Source organism: Mustela lutreola, chromosome 13 (assembly GCF_030435805.1).
Source record: "Mustela lutreola isolate mMusLut2 chromosome 13, mMusLut2.pri, whole genome shotgun sequence".
In the NCBI taxonomy this organism is placed as follows: domain Eukaryota; kingdom Metazoa; phylum Chordata; class Mammalia; order Carnivora; family Mustelidae; genus Mustela; species Mustela lutreola.
The window spans coordinates 69,705,016-69,728,274 of NC_081302.1; the positions used below are offsets into that span (position 1 = coordinate 69,705,016).

A 23,259-nucleotide genomic window follows, 5' to 3' on the forward strand; every position below is an offset into this window, starting at 1 on the left:
TGCAAATCAGAATAATTCTCTGTATTTATTTGTTTTGTATTCTAACAAAATTTAAATATATAATTGAAAAGTAAGTGGAACACAAAATTTTTATGATCCTAAGTTAAATTACTGTAACATTTTTATAAATATATACAATTACAGATACTTACATACACATGTTTACATACACTTATAAAGACAGATGCACATATATCCAGGAGACATAAACCGAATACGTGAAATAGAGGACATCAATCTGAGATGACATAAGCAACATCCAAGAAACTATATGAATGAATATCCAAATATAATATTAACACAAACTGTTAGAAAAAATATTTTCCTACATTTTAACCCTCCTTTTTTCAGTTTTTTAAAATTCTGAGACTTAACACATTTTAACTTGTGTGACAATTTTTGCAAACATTTCATCTCCATTTACCACTCTCTAAGTTCAATGTAGAAAACACTGTTTTTATCCATCTTTATATCAACATGATGACTGATGCTATTTATATTTTCACAATAAAATGTTCAAGAAGTATCTGTAGGACAGGTGTTAAAATCTTTAAAGGTAAAAGTTTAATTAATATCTATATATAAAAAAGATAATCTGCCTAACTGAAAATGCCTTTACTGCCATACCTCTAACCCTTAATACTAAAAAATGTACAAAGCAGTATGGCTATCTTGGAAAAACAAAACAGAATAGCTAGTACATTTTGATTATGTGTTTATTTTTGACACTCCGTTTTAAGAACCATTTGATTTTCTAACTTGAATTTTTCTCTCTAAAAAACAATTGTTTACCAATCATCTTACACACACATATAAATTTTGGGTGGGGAAAGTGTTTTTAACTTCAACCACAATTTAATTCAGATGGTAAACACATTCTTTAGTTTACATGCTAATATGTAAATATTAGTCCCAGTATCAATGTTAAGTACTATTAGTAATTATGACTAACCTCAAATATTGTTTCTTATGCTGTATAAGTTTTTAAATAGTAGGATAAATTACATGAACAAATTCTTAGGTTCTAAAATGTTTTATCCTGCTTCTGTGGACTATCATTTTTATGGCATATATAATGGAACAGAATAAAGTCTGGTGGTCCTCAACTTAAAACCCTTGTATGATTTAACATTTGAGTGCAGATATATGAGCCACCTTATAGTTTAGAAACTTAAAATGCCTTTCAACAATATTTACTTTCAAACACATGCCTCAAAATATGGCTTTTACATTGATTTTGAAAATTCCACACATATATTCAGATGATAATGCACATTTTCAAATTTTTTCCATCCTTGGATTTAAAACTCGAATTTGAATTTTATTACTTAAAGGAAGCTTCTTTGGTCTCCAGCAATTATTACAGTTTTTAGTATTATGATATAGGAACTTTAGAGCCAGATTAGACCAGAGAGATAGGACCTATCCCTCCCCCATTTTATCCATGAAACAATTAAATCCAAAAAGACAGAAGTACTTCCTCAAGGTAGTGTAGTCACTGATGATGGATTATAATCAGAATCTGCATTTCCCTATTCTGAATTTAACATGCTGTCTTGCATACCATATTGAAACATCTTTTTTGAGATGTATTATTTAAGTGCTTTACTATGAGATCTGGTTTTTATATTGATATAAATTGATATATATTGATATAAATTGATATTTGATATTCTTTGTATTTTAGCATTTTAGTAATTTTGTATTTTAGTAATACTTATATTACTAAATATAAGGTTTTTGAGCTCCTTCTAATATTTTTAAAAATAAACTCTAGTTTTCCTTCTGTGTTTAGAGCACTATGAATAGTAAGTTTGGTACCCACCTGTCAAAGGAATGAAACTGCATAGGAAGAATAGCTTGCGCTTCTCTCTTCAATGTTGGGTCTGGGTATGGAATAGGTTCAGGTCCACATTCTGCAATTTCAACTGGGGCAGCCACAAGACTTTTCAAGATCTCCTTGACATTGATGCCTTTGGTTTGACTAATGCTAGATATGGATGGTGCAGGTTTCAACAGTTCACTGGGGTTCTCAGTTAAGCTTTCCTGTGATTTTTTCACTTCAGATGACAAAGTGGATAACAGTTCACTCATGGCATCAGGGCCTGTGCCCGTCTCCAATTCTGCCCCATTCAGGATGCTAGCCACTTGCTCCTCTCCAATTCCTGAATCTGTATGTGGAATGGAACTTTCTAGCTGAATATCTTCACCGGGCGTTGGTGTTTCTTTTTCCTTTATAGTGTCTGGAAATGTAGCAGGAGTTTCTGTAATAAAAGAAACTGGTTTAAACAAAAAGCTTCACAAGTGAAAATTCAGTATTATTAATAAAATATTCTCACATATTGGAATAAAGAAAATAAGACCTGTGGGAAACAAAGAAAAATCTGCTAAGTGGATGTGCATAACAACACAACTGGATTGAAACATATCATCCATGTACATCTGCCACTTTGTTCGGGAAGCCTCAACAGAACCCTATTTCTTTTAAAAGCCATGTGGCACTTCAAAACTGATGTCTTTAAAAGTGTGGAGAAATAGTACTCACAACAATTTCTTATAACAGCTTACAAATAATTATTATACGAAGTTCCCCTTTATCCTTTGTCAGTTACCAAACATGTAAGAGAAATTATTATACTTCTCTAATATTACCTTAAAAATATAAAGTCGTTTTATACCTTTTTGGTATTTCAATAACCATTAATATAATATATAGTTAAAATACTTAAACTAGTTAAAAATATTATTTTAAAATCACATAATATTACACCTAAAATTCTGCAGTGTTAATAGCAAAAAGCATGCCAAATGATTATTTCAAAAGAATAAATACTTTAATAAGAAAATAATGTTCCTCAAGAATTTAGCTTATATGTGCCTTTTATTTTTAAAGATTTTATTTATTTATTTGACAGAAAGAGAGAGATCATAAGTAGGCAGAGGGTCAGGCAGAGAGAGAGGAGGAAGCCAGCTCCCTGTTGAGCAGAAAGCCCAATGCGGGGCTCAATCTCAGGACCCTGAGATCATGACCTGAGCTGAAGGCAGTGGCTTAATCCACGGAGCCACCCAGGCACCCCTATATGTGCCTTTAAGAACAATTATTTTGGAATACTCATTCTTTGTGAATAAATATAAATTTCAATTTGTGAAAACTGAAGCAGATAAAATATATACAGATATGAAATACACATACATTATCAATTAAAACAGAAAGACATCTTTAAAATGTTATATGCCTATCATTCTCATTATACAAACGTTAATACAATGAAGTTCCCTATATAATAAAATGTTATCAAATTCTAAATCATGACCTTGAAAATTGATGTAATCTAGGTATAATAGGGATAACAGCTCTTAATAAAGTGATGTGGAAGAAGAAAATAAGATACTATAGGTAAATTACTTGCAGGTCCAATATGAAGTAGATACTTAGTCAATGTTAGGTACTTGATTTACTCTGATTTATATTTAAGTTTATCCTTTGTAAAACAAGAAGCGCAGAGTAAGTTATTTCTAAGATCTCTTCAAAATGAACATCTGTAAGTTCTATAAAACTGCCCTTAGATTTTTGTTACTTTGGTTGGTTGTTTCTTTCTTTTGAAATGTTTTTAGGACAGGAAATCAGAAGACTGTCCAACAGGAAATAGGCTATTTTGATTTCAGCAAAACATCTCATAAAACCTTTGGTCAAGTCTCTAATAAAAACACAGAGAAATGTTGTTTTGGCAATACTATTTTTGGGGTAGGATCATAATTTTTTCAAAGTTTTATACACACATGCTAAAGGATTAAACATAATGTGGATGAAATTTCTTTAGCAACAGGGCTTGACTCTTAGACTCTATGACAGTTTTGTTAATTTCTTAAATGTAGAGTAATGTCATGACATCCAAATTTACTTAGTATGTGAATTTATTAATTTTTCCAGATTTCAGAATAATTCTGTCAAGTTCCAAAAGAAAGTTTTCTTTCAATTCTCCTTTCCTTTTGATTCAAACTGTATTAGATACATACATCACTTTAAAAAAATAACATTTTCATATTATTCAACTTAATATACAATATCCATTTAAATTGGCTAAAAATATACATCTCTCACAACTAAGTGTTTTATTGTCATTTTCCTTAAATAGTGTTATTTGTTTGCTCAAGGATGTTAGAATTGACAGGAAAGATTAATCAGTAGAACAAGACAATAATATTCAAACACCAGATGACCAACATGAAAAACAGGTAGACATATTAGAAACCTAATTGTTCCAAGACTAAAAATTAAGATAACTACATGAAAGTTTTGAGAAAACAGATAATTTTAATAATACTCCTGGCAAAGCACTGGAGAAGGAAAAGGTAAGAGGTAAGGTAATAGTTTCAGATTTTCTATAAAACCTTGTGACAGAAAATTAAGACTTTGAATAATAGCATTTGGGATAAAAAAGGAAGGAAAAGAATGAAGATGTTCCTGGAATATCTAGCTTAAGAAAAACAATGGAGACATGCCACTAAGTGAGGAAGAAAGCAAAAGATAAGAAACTTTGTTCAGAAATAGTGGCGGGGGGAGTGCCTGGTTGGTTCAGTCAGTTGAGCATCAAATTCTTGGTTTTGGTTTGGGTCATGATTCAGGGTTTTGAGATCAAGCCCCGAGCAGGGCTCCATGCTCAGTGGGGAGTCTGCTTGAGATTTTCTCCTTCTCATTCCCTCCCTCTCTCTCGTTCTGTCCTCCTGCTTACTCACTCTAAAATAAATAAATCTAAAAAAAGAAAAGAAAATTTTAAAAAGATTTATTTATATATTTGTGAGAGAGATAGCACACATGTGTATGTGAGAATGGGGGTGGGGCAGAGGGAGAGAATCTCAAGCAGATTCCCCACTGAGCATGGAGCCCTACATGGGGCTTGATCTCACAACCCTGAGATCAAGACCTGAGCTGAAACCAAGAGACTGATACTCAACCAACTGAGTCATCCAGGTGCTCCTGTTCAGAAATACAATGAGTTAAATTTTGAAATTAATTGAGTGCAGAATCTCTGAAATATTTATAGCTGTTGAGTCAAAAGAAATACAGCCATGTATTTTGGGATTATTCAAATTGAGATGATAATTGATACTTTTGAAAAGTTGATGAAGTAAGTTGGGAATAAAGAATGAGAACAATTGCTAAGGCAGTTACTGCCCCTATTGGAGGTATTACTGAATTTATTTAATGCACATTTGCATTTATATATTATATATTTGGGGAGAAAAATCAGTTGTGGTAGAAAATCAGTACAAAATTAAATAGCAATTAAATAGAAATTAAATACCTTCTACAACAATAGGACAGAAAATGTAAATGCAGAAACAAAATAAGAACTCTAACAAGAAATCACAGTGGCATGGTTACCAGCATGAGCTAAATTTTCTTTCAGAATTTAATTCTCAAAAGGCATATAGTCAAATCTAGCACCTAGTCTGAACTTGGCTGATTTACAGATTTGGCCAAGGGTTTCACTTTATCCTAATGTGATGTTTCAGTGTCTTTATTTATGGCATGTTTTACATTAAGAACTACACAAAAATATAAGTAGTATAGGAACCTGAAATATAAGAATTTTGCTAAAAACAGGATATCTAAAATAAAATCCTTGATTTAGTGTCCACAAGGTACAATATAATAAGATTTTTCCATCAACTACATACTTTTTTGCTTTTCCATTCAATGAACTCTCAGGGAACAATGACAATCTATAACTCACTACTAGATACTTGAAACTCCAATATAAATGTTGACCTCTTAATTATAAAATGCAATTAAGTTTGTTAAAATTGAATATTGGAATATTTTCAAATGACTCATTAAAATATTTACACAGTAATATAATTCTAATTTTATGTTTACTGAGGCTGGTAAATCAATGATTTCAAAATGAAGCAGTTTTTGATATTTCAATAAGAATTCTATTCAAATCAATAAACTCTGCAAAGCATAATTTATTATCATATTATGTAGAAATAAAAATAAACACTATTGGAAAATTTTATAATAGTAATTGCAAATAAAAAAGAGATCAGTAGTTCAAAGCCTACCTTAACTTCCCATCACGCATTAATATTTTTTACAGAGCATGCTCATAGTTTATAGCATCAACTTCAGTTTGAATAATTTATATTGCATTTCCAGACTGCTTCTCTCGGACAGTTAAGTACTCTGAGGATTTAACCCAAGTGACTTCAATAGGATGTTAAGCATGAACAAGAAAGTACAAATGATTACAGCTGTGCCAGTTATATCAATGACAATGGATTTGTAATTTTTCAATCATTCTTCATCAGTTTCTACAGCAAGAGGCACATTAGTACACAAAGCAGAAACATGACTGGTCTGAGTGATCTTAACCTTATAAGAAACATGGAGCTGGATGCCAGATGCCTCTTTTTCTTACTGATTTTCATTGAACCTAATGAGTACATCTAATATATTTTAGAAAACATATAGGGTTAACTGCAGCAGATGAAATGATTTCTGTATGGGACCTCATTTATCACAATATTTTTTGAAAAATCTTGTTTTACAGTGATGTATATATAAAGTGTTTCAATGTCTTACCTATTAAATTATTCAAATTGCTATTTTCCAAACTACTTAAGAAATAACATTAAAGGAACATACAGGGCGCCTGGGTGGCTCAGAGGGTTAAGCCTCTGCCTTCGGCTCAGGTCATGATCTCAGGGTCCTGGGATCGAGTCCCGCATCGGGCTCTCTGCTCAGCAGGGAGCCTGCTTCCTCCTCTCTCTCTCTCTGCCTGCCTCTCTACCTGCTTGTGATCTCTGTCTGTCAAATAAAAAATAAAATCTTTAAAAAAAAAAAAAGGAACATACAGCTCCTTTTTGTATATCACTAAAAATCTTATTATTTGCTCAAGTTGTAATACTAAGCAAATTAAATCACCTTAGAGTAATTTAAAATATAAAAAACTATATGTAACTTGTATTTTTTATATTAAATCCCCAAATGCCAAGTTACACAAAAATTAACCTGAATTCCAAGAAAGAAAAAGCTGCCATATGTAAGATTTAAAATTGTTATTATTCATTTTACACAACAAAGACTGCAAAAGCACTGAGTAGTTTTTTGCAATTATTTATATATGATTTAATTTTGTTTGTTACATTAAAAGTATAAGAATACAACTTCAGGAATTCGGTATTTTCAATGAATATACCCATAACAGACAAAATTATAATTCAGGAGAAACAATTAGGAGCCAAAAGGTATTTCTAATTAGTTCTTATTATAATGTATAGATCTGTTTGAGTTTATCTTAGTTGGAATACATGCTTTTTGGATGTGCATACTGATGATTTTCATCAAATTTGGAAAGTTATCAGGCCACTTTTTCTTCAAAAATTCTTTCTTCCCATTTCTGCCTCTTGTCTTCTCTTAGCCTCCCATTATTTGTATGTTGGTTCACTTGATGGTGTCTCACACGTCCCTGAGGCTCTCCCCTTTTCTCATTCCACTTTTCTTCATTCTTCTCTTTATTCTGTTCCTCAGAGTAAGATAACAGCAATTGACCTGTCTTCAAGTATATTGATTCCTTCTTGTGCCAACTCAAATATTCTGTTGAACCCCTCTAATGAATTCTTATTTATTGTAATTTTCAACTCCAGATTGCTATTGAATTCTTTTCTATATTTCTTTACTGATACTCTTTGGTGAGACATTACCAAATTTTAATTCTTTAGAAAAGTGTTCCTTTAATTACTTGAGCATTTTTACAACAGCTGGTTTAAAATATTTATCTAGTCAGTCCAACATCAGGGCTTCCTCAGGGGCAGTTTCTAAGGACTGTTTTTCCCCCCCTGTGAATTGGCCATCCTTTCCTCTTTCTTTACAAGCGTCAGAAAATTTTTGTTGAAAAATTTTAAATATAATGTGGATATCTTGGAAATCAGACCCTTCCCATAGGGCCCATTGTTGTTCTGCTTATTTATTGACTTTTCCAAACAAATTTTATAAAATTCTACCATAAAATTTTATAGAATTTTGTTTGATATTTCTTGATATTCCCATAACACCTGCAGCCACAGAAGTTTCTGTTCAGTTAGCTTAGTCATCAGCTAATGACTAGATAGAGACTGCTTTACTTATCTTGCACAAACAAAATCTTCCACTCTTTGCCAGAGGCTTTGGATGTGCAGTAGGGCATGCTTTCAATACTCTCCCTCAGCCTTCATTTCTTGCTTGAACAGAGCCTTCAAGGTTATCCAGAGATGAGTGACTGGGGCTTTCTCAGGTCTTTCCTGGACCTGAATACAGCCCAGAGTATGGACATCTCATTCTCAGGTTTTCCTTTAGGCTTTTGCAAAGGGAAGACCATCCTGGATAATCCAGGTGGGCTCAATCTAATCTGATGAGTCCACAGAGGAAGAAAACCCTTCCTCGCTGTGCTCAGAAGAAGAAATCCCTTCCTCGCTGTGCTCAGAGGAGGATGTCACTACAGAAAAACAATCTAAAAGATACATTGTTCCAGGTTTTAAGGATGGAGGGAGAAGCAAGAAAGCCAGGGGTCAAGGATTATGGGTGGTCTCTAGAAGCTAAAAGGCGAAGAAAATGGATTCTTCTCAACAGCCTCCAGAGAGGCATGCAGTATTGGGGAAGCCTTGATTTTAGCCTGGCCAAATCCGTATTAGACTTAAAATGAAGATTTTATTTATTTGTCAGAGAAACAGAGCACAAGCAGGGAGAGCAGCAGGAAGAGGGAGAAGCAGGCTCCCCACTGAGCAAGAAACCTAATAGGGGACTCGATTCCAGGACCCTGGGACCATGATCTGAGCCTTAAGGCAGATACTTGACTGACCGAGCCATCCAGATGTCCCTGAACTCATCTTTTTGTTGCTGTTTTAAATGTCTCTTCTGTGAAAAGTCATCCCCAACCCACAAATCAAATTAGGTTTCTTATTTTGTAGTTTCTTATAACAGTTTGTAATTTTATTCATAGAATGCAGCAACTTGCAATTATATGTTTAAGTGTGTGGTTTCTATAAATGTATCTACCTTGCAAGAATATTAGTTTCATAAAGACATGGACTCTTTGTTCATTATTATATATTCCCAGCAACTAGGATGTAATAGGAAACCATTCATTTATTCAACAAATATATAATAAAGGAATCATAAAGAAAGAAAGAGTAAATTAGACATGGAAGAAAAGGAAGAAAGAGGAGGGAGAGGCTTTTGTTGGTACATATATTAATACCAAAAACAGACACTTATTTCAAAAAGTTGATGTAAAACTAAGAAATATTTGCTAGGAATACCTGTGCATGATTTTTACCTATAAATAAATACAATATATATTATGCAACATCAGTACCAATAAAAGCTCTATAAGTATTATGATGATGGTGTTTTAGAGTACTTAGAAATTATAATGCATCCACATAATGGATTACAATGGATACATTAAAAATGATTTCAAAAGCAAGAGAAAATAAATTTGTAATACTGAAAAAGTCTGCAGTTGATATGAATGTAATAATTTACTTAAAAAATATTAACTTTATTTCTAAACATACAATAAAAACTTAATGGTAAATATATTTCTATACAAATTATTGGCATAACCTTAATTGTTTCCTTAAGATACAATTCTAAATGTAAAATTACTAGCGTAAGGGTTATAAATATTTTTATGCTATGTAAAGAGCACATCTTTGCATTCTAACCCTTCAGAATTTTGTCCAAATTACAAATTATTATATATATATATATATATTTGAAGTTTTTTATTACACACACACACACACACACACACACGGAGGGGAGGAAGATGGGCAGACAGAATCTCCAGCAGGGTAGTCTAATGTGGAGCTCTACTTCATGACCTTGATATGATGACCTGAGCCAGAAACCAAGAGTTGGATGTTTAACTGACTGAGCCACACAGGATCAAAGTATATTCTTCCTTCAATATAAATTTGGTTATTAGATTTAAATATATTTTCCTTATCTGTACTATACAATGATTTTCTTCTGTTAACTCTTTTGATGCTTTCTACATGTTTCCCTTAGCGTGATACATTCTTTTAATTGATCTTTAAGAGCTTTCTCTTCATTAAGGCTATTAACTTTCATCACATACATATAAAAGTTCTCTTGTTAGCATTTGTTTTAAATTTGGTTGATATTTTCAGACATGGAAATATATAAAACTTTGATTTAGTCATATCTTCTACTTTAAACTTTAGTTTTTGATGTTACAATTTAAAATACCTTTTTATACAAATATTAACTTTAATTGTCATAAATTACGGTCAGTTTCATTTTTACCTTTAAATTTAATGCACGTGAAGTAGATCTGGCATAATAGATAAGGATATAAATGAACTTTTTCAAATGGTTGCCCACTTGGTAAACTAGATACCATTTGCCAAATGATACTTCCATTTGACTAGAAAAGTTGCATTTATAATATGCTATATAACATATACAGTACTATATACTAATATATAGGATACTATATGTAATATACTAGAAGAAACATTCATACAAATTCCAGCTTATTTAGAGACCAATCATGCCATACGCCTCTTCTTTTTTTTTTTTTAATTTTTATTTTTTATAAACATATATTTTTATCCCCAGGGGTACAGATTCTTTTAGCAGTACTATATTATTTTAACTATTTTATTTACAGTGTTAATTCTTTTCCCTAATAACAAATTGTTAGATGAAAACCAACATACTTATTTTTAAGTTCACCTAAGTATTAACTTTATTCTTATTAAACCTAAATTGAAATGATTAACAGAAAGCTTCTACAGCTTCTAGATTAAGTTATCAATAAAAGTTTCTTGTCCCTATTTTTAAAAAGTTTGAAAATAAAATACATTTTTTTTTTAAAGATTTTATTTATTTATTTGACAGACAGAGACCACAAGTAAGCAGAGAGGCAGGCAGAGAGAGAGGAGGAAGCAGGCTCCCCGCCGAGCAGAGAGCCCGATGCCGGGCTCGATCCCAGGACACCGGGACCATGACCCGAGCCGAAGGCAGAGGCTTTAACCCACTGCGCCACCCAGGCGCCCCTAATAAAATACATTTTATGGCTATCATAAAATACATTTTATTTTTAAAAAACTGGTTAGCTTTCTCACTGGCTTACTCATTTACTAACAAATATTTGATATATTAAGTTCTGAGCACCATGCTAGGTCTCAGGGACTATGCTCTTGAAGTACATATTCAATAAGCAACTAAACAAATACATAAATTGTGTCAGTGCAAAAAAGGAAATGAAGATGTAGTGGTAGAGAACAGGCTGGTCATGTGGAGGAAGCTACTCAGCTACAGAAATCAGGGAAGACCTCTGTGAGGTGGGCGCCTTCAGGGAGACAACTGAAGGATGAAAATGCACCAGTCGTGCAAAAAATAGGGAAGAAAGCAAACTAAAAACCAGAAACAAAATACAAAGATCAAGAGGCAGGACAGTACTTGTAATTATTAAAGAATGGAGAAGTCTATGTGATATTTTTACTCTAAATGCTACCAAAAAATTAAAAAAAAAAAAAGAACCAATATCACTTACATTTTAAAACAAATTTTAGCAAAATTGCAATAAATCAAATAAAGATCAGTAAAAAAAGAGGTAACTACTTTGGAAGCAATTGTATAATCCAGGTAAATTAGAACTAAAGTAGTATGCCACTGTAAGACATTTTAATTTTGTTCTCTAAATTATAAGAAGCCTTTAGAAACTTTTAGAAAGAAACACTGCTTTATTATATTTGTTATATTGTATATTATAAAATATTTATTATAAGAATGTATAATATTAAATATAAAGTATGTTTCATTATTTTATTATATACATTAGTGTTACTTTTTACTGTCATCAGTTACAGACTAAATGACTAAAGAAAAGAAAACCAAAGAAGAAACTATGGCAATGCTAAAGAGATGAGACTTTGAACTGAGGGACTATCAAAGATTTAAAAAAAAAAAAAGAGAGAGAGAGGCCCGAGAGCTAGTTAAGAACTTTCCAAAAAGCTCAATAATGAGCTGAAAGGAGAAAGTAAAATGTGAAGGAGTTGAAGAGTATTCCAAATCAGTGCTTCTCAAACTATCTGCGAAAATTCACCTTTTTAAAAATCCATCACTGACTGACATTCTGAAAATGAATTTAAAATAATTTTTAAAATTAAGTACACAAAACAAAAACCCAAATGTTTTTATTTGACTCTCTAGAAAAAATAAATTTCAATTTGATCAGAACAAAGATAACATTGGGAAAAGAAAATAATTATAAAACTGTTCATCATGCTGTTCACTGAAAGTATGTGTATAGGTGACCAATATATACAAATGTTATTATACTTGTGACTTTTTCCCATCACAAATCATAAACAAACAAAGTTTTAAGCAGAAGAGTGATTCTCTAAAATACATTCCTATATAAATGTTTTATACAAACACTGGGAATATAAATATTTAAGGCGATAATGTGACAGTGAGAGCTTTTTGCTTGTTAACTTATCTAAGCCAAGTTGAACTGGCAATAATGCCACTCATGGGAATAACATATAGCTAAGCTGTTTTTGTTTTATTTTAATATCGTGCAGAGTAGAGGAAATAGTTTCACAGAGGTATGTTCATGGAATGAAAACTCAGAAAGCTCGGAATATTCATTTTAAGCTTTTATCCAAAATGAAAATAGAAACGCTGTGTCTTCAAAATTTTCCTCAATGCTCATCAATGCCCAATTCCAGTAACTTATCTTGTATTGTTATAATCAAATACAAATTATATTTCAATGAAAGCAATGAATTCCAGTTTGGTGAATCTCTTACATATGAATTTTCTTCTGGTGGAAAATTAAACACAAAACATTCTATCAAATAAATAAAATGTCAGGAGATAAATTTTCAAGGATGATCAAAATCAAAATCATCCTTACAGATCAAGATAATTTCTTGATAATTATATTAAATAATAATTTTTAAGTAATAAAAAGTCATAAATCACTTCTAAGATTCTAACTTTTTGTCCTTTGAGCTTTTCTGCTACTAAAAAAACATGTTGCAATCATTCCCCATTTATAACTACTGAATTCATTAAAAATATTTTACAGGTCTGACCAAGAACCAGTTCTACTAGTCTTTAAAGAACGAAATCAAACTGGATTCTTACTCAGTAAGAGTAAACACCAAGAGTTGACTCTTGTTCCAATATCATCAACAAGATTTTTTGACTTTCAATACCCATCACACCATAGAACACCGTACCAGTTATTTATAATCATCTTCCACATTACTACACAGGAAAGAAAATAGCAAATTCACCACAACAGTCTTAAAGTAATTCAAAATTTTATTATACCAGTAAGAACACTGTGCAGTTGAGCTAATGTTGTTTTCACAAGATTTCTTTGATAAAGAAAGAAGTACATTGATATTCTGATACAGGCTCCTTAATCTGGGTAACTATTCTAGAATATTTTCCAGGCACTATAGCTAAGTCTTTGGAACACCACTACACACACGCACACAAAACCCTCCAGATTTTTAATCTAATCTAATTTAATCTAATTCTTCTTAGTTCATAGCTAGATATTTGTAAGCAATAAAGCTGAAAAGAATTTTTCCTTTATTTCATCATGATGTTCAAATGTTGCACATTTATTGAAAAAAAATCTGTGCCTTCAACCAAGATGTAACAGAAAATAGTTCACTGCTTTATGTGTTCTATAAATTGGTCTTCCATATCATTAGCCAATATAGAGAAAACACTGAACTAGGGTATCATTTGGAGTGCAGGGTCCTCTTTAAACTCATTCAAGTTACTGGAGGAATTCCGTTCTTTGTTGCTGTGGGCTAAGTCCCCCCACTTACTTGCTGACTGCCAGCCACGTAGTGCTCTCAAGCTCATACAAGGTGATTTTAGGTCTCTGAACTGCAGTCACCTTCATCTCAGCAACAAAGAACTTACTTCAAGTCAAATCACTTTCACACTCTCAGTCTCTCTGACTTCCTTTTCCATAACCAGTAAGAGAAAACGCTCTGCCTTTATGGTCTTAGGTTATTAGGTCATGGATATGGACAATCAGTTTCTCTTAAAACTTTAAACTTTCTAAACTTAAAACTTAAAACTTTCTAAAGCAACTGTGCCATGTAATACAACATAGTCGCAGGAGTAAGATATTCCCAGGAATCATGCAGGGTGTGTACACGGGAACATCTTGGGTGGGGTGGCACAGGGAGAGCAGAATTCGGCTTACTACAATCCTCTGTTTTGCAGAGAATAATCCTATGTCAACCTTACCCAGAGACATCATATCAGCTATTTTATTTTTTATCTCTATAAACTCCAACTGATTCTTTAAAAAAAAAAAATTCCTTTTTTTCCCCTCATTACATTCACTATTTCTTTTAAACTGAAAAACATTTTAAACATACTTATAATAGCTATTTTAATGTTCTTATCTGGCAAGTCTGCCATCTGTCATTTCTGAATCTGTTTCTATTGAAGTAGTTTTTCCCCTTGCTTATATATCACATTTTCCTGATTCTTCTCATGTTTAATAATTTTTTTTTATTGAATGCTTAACATTGAATTTTATGTTGTTTGTTGAAGAACTTTATGTAGTCCTTTAAAGAGAGGTAGAACTTTGCTCTGACAGAAAGTAAAGTAGCTTAGAGATCAATTTAATATTTTCAAGGCTTGTTTTTAAGTTTTTTTTTCTTGTGAGTCTACAGCAGCCTTCCTTTCAGGGCTATTTTAGTCCCACTACTAAGGTGTGACTCTTCTGCAATCTCTAGTGAATGCCACCACTGTGAATATTCTTAAAAATATAATTAAATATCCTTAATTTGCAGATGATACTTAAAGAAATGTAAAGAAATACAAATATAAAAACTGTATTTTGCTTTCAAGAGCCAAATGTAAATACAACATATCATATCTCCATGAAACCTGAAGTGAATACTTGTTTATAAACAATTACATTATGGATATTTATTGTAGAACAATTAATGAAATACAAATACCCAAACAGGTCAGGAGATGAGGTCAATATTACCTTTGTAAAATGAATGGGCAAAGCTCTGCTCAGGAATTAACTTGGCAAGGAATCCATGGTTCAAACTTGGATGAGGGATAGATGGTATGACCACAACTGTAGAGAGAATCATGGAATCAAATTTGAGCCAGCATGTAACAACCTGCAACATGGTCCACTGGAGATCCATGACAACTCTGTATTATTGCAACATGCAAACAGTACTAGCAATAAAGACTGCATCTCTGGGGAAAGGAAAAAGGCTATGTATTAAGAGAAAGGAGAAATTAGACACTTGTTAAGTAGAGTAATTTTGGCAACATACAGGAAGACATACACATACAAAATCAGAACTGGAAGGCTGACTACAGTATTGCTTGTTTTATACATATAAAGCTGATACGAATGCATTAAAAATGAAGCAAAAGTTGATTAACATAATAGAGTCTTAGTGTATTAAGTGGTGTTTTAAGACATAAACTGGAATGGTAGGATAATGTTTAATTTGAAGAATAAAGTTAAAAGTATACTATGATGAAGTAACATCATGTTTATGTGTTCAAAGTAAATACTGCATGCAACAATAAAGTATTATAGTTAAAACATAATCCATATTTCCACAAAAGCAAGGTAAAGGAGATATGATATGCTCAGGGAAAACAAGATGCAGAGATTTGACCACTAATTTCTACTCACTTTTTAAAATATCCATTTTACTTATATGTCATATACATTTATTTAGGAAAGACAATTTCAGCTACAAATTTGTCCAGTGGCATATGAAATAACCACTAGGTTACCAAGGATACATTGCAAAAAACCAAGAAACAATCTTGATATAAACACATGGCAGGAAATGCAACTGATAGAAGGCACCCTGTGATATTAAAATACTAGCTACCAGAAAATATATTTATTATTTTCAAGCAGAGTAGGCAAAGCTGATAATGCAAGAACTCCCACAACATGAACACCTTCTCTAAATAAGAGAGATAATATGATCCAAGATGGTTCATTGTTGTCTTTAAGTCTTTAGTTTTATTTAAAGGAACTTTGGTATAAAGTTTAGAATGTATGTTGGCTTATTATGAATCTCTGACAGAATATTTAGATATTTAAATAACTATAAAGAGCAAAAGAAATACAGAGAAAGAGAGAGAGAGAGAGAGAATAAGCCAGCAAGAAAGTAGCTATCTTTAAACTTGGCGGTAATAATTTATATTTTGGCTTATTCTTGGTCTTGAACTACTGTATAAGAATCTCCTACTTTCATGTTCATAATAGTTAAAAAGTAGTATATTTAAAATGTATCAGTTATTTGCATCTTAAATAGTAAATGACTTGTATTAATATATGGAAAACACTTAAAACCCAAACAGCACTGATAAAATGAGAATATAGCAAATATCGTAGAAATTCACACATTTTTGTGGAATTAAAGAGTATTAAATTGGCATTTACATACCACCTACTTATAAATACTTAAGGTGATCATCAGTAGGACTAGTTTAAAACTGGGTGTAAAAATAAAACGAAAAGGAGATGAATGATGATAAAAATTCAAATAACTAAGAAAAAAATAGTACCTGTACTTGTTGGCGAATTTATTTCTTGTCTGATGTTTCTACCTTGTTGGCTTCCAGTTCTTGCAGTCTCTCGCTGGGGTTCTAATATGTCACGGTACTTGGAAACCATCAGAACCGAAATGAAGTAAACAACAGCTAGAGCTAAGAACTGTGCCTGCTTGCTATCATCCTGTGTAAAATAAAAAGGCAGTTCTGACATTCAAATTTTTAAAGTTATCAGTGTACAAGAAACTACTATTTCATTTTCTTTATGGAGGCAAAACATGACATTTAACTTTTACTAAAACTTTTAAGTATACATTGTTATTTAATTAGTATCTTATAGGTATAAATATAAAATTCCAGAAATATATCATGAGTCACAGATTGAAATTTAATTTCAAAAAATGAGAACCTTAAAATTTTGCTGAATAGGCCACAAAATTTTATTCTTTGTTCTTGTCACCATCACTGTCTGTTATGTCCATAACAATAAAGTAGGTATTTTTATAAAATATACAGAAAGCAGAAGGCTGAAAGAATAATATCTAGATAAAAATCAATAGTTCCAAATGTTATAATTTTAAAAATGAATAGAATAAAATTATAATTGAGATACATATACAATTCTATCATATTACTACCTTAAAATACTGTACAAGTACAAAATAGGGGAAACAAACAATGGGGGAACAGAAAACATAAACTTTATACAAGCTCAACAGGAGCTGGAAGTGTGATATGGCAGCTTAAGAAATGCTAATCCAACTTCTGACTACTTAAATAGATAAAAATAAGTGACAGGCCCACACTGGGAAAATGACCTCTAAAACACTGCCAATATTTGAGACTTTGAACTTCAAAAGCTCATGACAAAATGGGAGTTTTTCCAGTGCAACAAATTGGTAAAATGTATGAAAACAACTGGTGAAGTTAGGATACAGAGAGAATAGTTTCAAAAAAGCAGAATGCAGGGGCACCTGGGTGGCTCAGCTGGTTGAACGTCTGACTCTTAATTTCAGCTCAGTCATGGTCTCAGGGTCTTGGACTCCACCCTCACAGGGGAGTCTACCTGAGATTCTCTTTGGCCCTCTTCCTTTGCCCCCACCCACACCCCTTCTCTTTCTTTTTCTAATAAATCTTAAAAAAAAAAAAAAAAAGAAAGAAAGAAAGAAAAGAAAAGAAAAGCAGACTGCAGTCTAGTAGAAAAAATAACTCTCTAAGTAAGCTTTGTAAACTATAAAGAGTTGTATGCAACCTTGAAAGCCTAATAACTATATCATAAGGGAAAAATTGATAAAGAAGCAAACTTATAACCTCTAATACTACTTTGAAACTAGCCTGGATCGAAGGCATCAAATGTAAATGGTTATAATACCCTTTTTCTAAGCTAGGTAAAGGTAGATCCTTCAAACCAGAACTGCAAGTCATTACTGTGTCCCCCAGATAACAGATAAAAAATAGTATGATATGAATATGGAAAGCGAATATGCATTAAAGTGTAGCAACTCCATTAACGGCACTTTATATTTTTACTTCATGTAGTAAAATGCAAACAAGATTCAGAATGTATGTGCCTTTTGTCTTTTGTCAGAAAAGAAAGCAAACAAGAAATATATAGTAATAATTTAATACTGTGAAATGGTATTAGTACAGAAAAATACCAAAACAGATTAAATTTGTTCTAAAATATTATAAATTTAGTATTTCATATTCTGAGGGTGACAGCTTTCCTATAGTTTCTTATAACGTGTTTGAAATGCATACTCTGTTCACTATAATGCTGATGGGATAAATATACAAAGAAGGGACAAAATAAAATAATTAAATTATTTATTATAAAGGAAAATGAGGTGCAATCCTATCGACAAAGATACTGACCAGGAATAAATTCAAACACAGCTCAAACTGTGATAGACTGTGATATTCTACAACATTTACATTTCTACCACTGGAAACTCAATGAGAGGCAATTAAAAAGCATGTGTGGAATGAATGCATGTTAACTACAAAGCTGCCGAGTTGCAAACAACAGATATTGTGAAGTGTCCTAGCCAAGCTAAAATCTCCCATATGTATGACATGAAAACAGCTGACTTTTCTTTTCAAATCCAGATCTGCAAACCAATTGTGCTGCTTATTCCCAGCTCTTTCTTTAAAAATGAAGTACAACATCTGGAGAACTAAATTTTTATACAAATTAATTGCTTGCCTATATATTTTATTATTATGAAGACATAAACTCTTATGTTTCTCCCATCTGCTAAAGAAATGGGTCCCTCCACTATTCAATCTTGAATCAATAATATAATTAACTCTTAAATCCTTTAAAAATTTTAAAGCTTCGGGCTCCTGGGTGGCTCAGTGGATTAAAGCCTCTTTTTTTCTTTTTTAAGATTTTATTTATTTATTTGACAGAAATCACAAGCAGGCAGAGAGGCAGGCAGAGAGAGAGAGGGAGAAGCAGGCTTCCCGCTGAGCAGAGAGCCTGATGTGGGGCTCGATCCCAGGACCCTGGGACCATGACCTGAGCCAAAGGCAGAGGCTTTAACCCACTGAGCCACCCAGGAGCTCCAATAAATAAAATCTTTTTAAAAAATTTTTTTAAACTTCAACTAGGATGTTAAAAACGTTTTTTTCAAATTTTAAGGGTTAAAATTATTTCAGTTTATATAATTTTGTATTTAAGGGACCACAAATATAGAAGAATAATGTATTTGCTTTCAAATTTTAGTTTACTGGGGAAACACTGAAAACAATGTTGATTTTTATTTTATTTTATTTAACAATGATGATAAGTCTAATTTTATTTCTTACACATAACAAATTTTGCCATGTAAAGCTTTGGTCTAGATTTAAACCGTTCATGTGAGTTTAAGTCAGCAAATGTCTTCAAAACAGAAAATAAGCAAAAGCAAGATATATAGTCATTTATTACACATTATAGGCATGTATATAAAATGTACACATATTTTTCCTTAAAAACCTAATTTTTGATCTCATTTGTTTGTAAAATCAAGGCAATTAAAAATGACTGATGATTCACAAAATTTTCAAAAGCCAAGTAGAATTCTTAGCATGATATCTGCAATTGACTCTAAAATATATCAACTGTCAAAAGCCAACAGGTGATGGGAGGAGTGCACTCATTGTGCACTCTACTAGGTGCTGTAGAGAAGTGTTGGATCACTATATTGTACACCTGAAACTAATGTTAAACTAAGAATCTAAACAAAAACTTAATAAATAAATAATAAATAAACAAAAGTGAAAAAGGTATTTCAGAATCTATGAAATATGGTGGTAAAAAAAAGAAGACTTTGGAAAGGTCTACCTTAAAGTTCTCACCACCTCATACTACCTGGGTGATCTTAACATTTCTGAGTCTTAAGTTTCTCTTAACTCTTAAATGGAAGCTTATGATAATACATGTTAATTGTCTAAAACACATTATAAACTCAAGGAACACAAGTTATATTACCTTAATGGTATTTGGAAGGTACCTCTGGGAACACTTAATTCCCATCCTTCAGGAAGAAAGCTAGGCACCATTGCTGAGTCATCCAACATATTTAACATCCAGAAGTCTTAGAAAATATTATCATAATCTACCATAATAACCAATGCAGAATTCACTAACAATTTAAACATAATGTTACACTTAACATAAACCCTTCTATGTTAGATCTGAGTGTGCCTCTTGGAGATGAGGATATGCTCCATGTTTTAATCATTCTTCATTTGAAAAACATTCTTTCTACAGCATATTGTTTCAGGATGAATAGTTATAATTTCTAAATGATAGACCTGTTAGTGATTTTTTTTTCCAAGTCTGGATTAGAGTCCAGATTGTTGTAAGACTCTCACATCATGGTTTTTATACTGTCATGCATTTTATTTCCATTTTTAAAAAGTTACTTTATTATTTATTAATTACAAAAGAAATATGGGTTTACAAGAGAACTTTTGAAAACACAAAAAAGTAAAAAGACTAAGGTACAAAATAAAAATTGTTTACCTGGAGATAATCATTAGTAGCACTTGGTATAATTTTTCTAGTCTTTTTTTTTTTTTAAGATTTCATTCATTCATGACAGAGAGAAAGGGAGAGAGGGAACACAAGCACAGAGATGCTGCAGAGGGAGAAACAGGATCTCTGCAGAACAGGGAGCCTGATATGGGACTCAATCCCAGGACACTGGGATCATGACCTTAGCTGAAGGCAGATGCTTAACAACTGAGCCACTCAGGCGCCCCTCTAGTCTTCTATTTTTAAAGGCACACATGTACATGTACATACACTCAACATAAAAGTGTAGTATTTGTGTAATATAAGTAACTTTTGTGTACTGATGCTTTCCCTTAAAATATATCATGACCATTTCTCTATGCCACAAAATTTCCCTCGCAAATACTGTTTTATGGCTGCATAGTGTCCCACACAATGAATAGACTATGATCTACTAAGCTGAAACTCTGTGAGATATTTGCAACATTGCCAACCTTTCTGTAGGCATCTTTGATGAGCACATGAAGTCAAATTACTTCTGGGTAGAACCAAAAGGTCATAGGACATCTCACAGGGTGTCAATATTTGTAAGAGTTTTAACACATAATGCTAACTAACTATTTAGAAAGTTTATCCAATTTAAACATCTACCAGTGCTATATAACAGAACATGTTTCAATGCACCCTTGCAATGCTGGGTATTATTATTTAAAATTTTTTATTTATCTAATACTAAAAATATCTCACTTATTTTAATTTGCATTCCTTTGACTATTAGTAATCCTGACTTCATCATTTATTTGTTACCTTATCTTTTATAGTTTATGCCCACTATCTAATTTTCTGTTGGTATGTTTATAATTTTTCTAGTAATTTATAAGAACAGATACATATTAAAGAGAGTGAAAATTTTTTGTTGCATCTACTTACCATGCAGTATTATGCTGTGTGACTTACATATGCTTTAGCTACTTCCTAAAGTACAAAGTACTCATCCAATTTATTGTTAAATATAAATTTAAAATACAGAGTTTCTTACTCTTGATCTCAGGTTCATGAATTCAAGCCCCATATTGGGCATGGAACATACTTAAAATAATTAAATAAACTTTCTTCTGTTTCATAAATCATCAATTAAAATAAGAAAAACAGAATGCAAAGTAGCTGGAAAATAATAACTATGTTAAGGAGTAATGTCAATATTGAATCTGCTGCGAAATACTATATACATCTCTACATGATTTGTGAAAAGTCCAATCTTATCTTCACTTGAATAAGTGATCATATAGCTGGGTGTTCCAAGAAACTATTTCCATAAGCTATCTTTTCCTTAAGCTTTACAAATCTACTTTTGTAACTCAAATTCTCATAAATACCTATTATTTTTAAAATGTAGATCTTCTTTCAAAAGTAAATTGCTGCCCTCAAAAAAGTAATTGCCTTTCACCTTAGTGAATTATTCCCTTTCATCCATACTACAAGGCACATTGATAATAACAAAATAGTACCTAGAAATGGAGCAAGGAATACAAAAGAAAAAATGTAGGTGATTCAACACAAAGTGAATCATAATTTTTCAAGGTTATCCCTAGTCTTAGTATACACAGAACTAAATCAAAATTTCATATCATCTAAAAAAAATGAGATCTATCAATGAGCTTTCAGAGAAAGCAAAAACTCAATCATTCTACAATCAGAAGTATGTTCTAAACCTCTAATTCCTGACATTAGGACATTTAGTTGTAATTTCAGCTTTCTTTTTTTTTTTTTTAAAGATTTTATTTATTTATTTGAGAGATAGAAATCACAAGTAGGCAGAGAGGCAGGAAGAGAGAGAGGAGGAAGCAGGCTCCCTGCTGAGCAGAGAGCCTGTTGCGAGGCCCGATCCTAGGACCCTGCGTTCATGACCTGAGCTGAAGGCAGAGGTTTTAACCCACTGAGCCACCCAGGCTCCCCTGTAATTTCAGCTTTCTTATAAAATTTAAATTATTTTACACAAATGACAGTGGAAGATTTTTTCCCTGGGAAATCAAGCAGGTATAACTTACCACATCCCGAAAGACGACGGCACGAAGACGATTAATATCAACATCCTGAAGAAGTCTATCAGGATCTTTAATAGGAGAAAGGTTACCTGGAACACTTTCTAATGGGGTCTTAAAAAAGAAAGAGAATTGTTAAAAAGAAAATAGCATAATGCAGAAAGGAGAGTAATTTCTAGTATCTTCAGGTATTTCATGAGCCACGGTCTTTACCTCCCTATCACTGAGTAACATTTATTGACAATAGCATTCTATTACAAGACACTTTTTCTGTTCTCCTCTCTACTCTTGTCACAGTTTCACTTACTTGTAGGGTTCTTGTTTTTCAACACCACAGCTACCACAACAGACTCAGAAAAGTAGACTGAGGTGGAAAAGAGATGGATCTTGGACTTCTGAGAGTTTGAGCTTAAACTCTGCTGTGTAGCCTTGGACTTGTTACTAAAATTTTCTGAGCCTCACTTTTCCAATATCTACTTAATAGATCTCTTTGAGTCACTTGATTCATTTATCCATCATGCCTTTACAACATATGAGATTACTATATTATACTACATGAGATTTTATACATATAAATATGTTATATCTATGAAAAGCTAAAAAAG

General features: G+C 32.2%; 1 protein-coding gene across 7 annotated transcripts in view; it reads right to left on the reverse strand.

The window, feature by feature from the left end:
- Positions 1–23,259, reverse strand: part of NBEA (neurobeachin) — a 685,682-nt gene that overhangs the window by 431,477 nt on the left and 230,946 nt on the right. For all 7 annotated transcript variants that reach the window (XM_059144025.1, XM_059144024.1, XM_059144021.1 and 4 more), the window contains 4 exons: positions 22,661–22,768; positions 16,625–16,793; positions 15,060–15,155; positions 1,826–2,264 (listed from right to left, as the gene is read on the reverse strand). In XM_059144025.1, coding sequence (XP_059000008.1) covers positions 1,826–2,264; positions 15,060–15,155; positions 16,625–16,793; positions 22,661–22,768 — 812 coding nt within the window. The remainder of the gene's footprint in view (positions 1–1,825; positions 2,265–15,059; positions 15,156–16,624; positions 16,794–22,660; positions 22,769–23,259) is intronic.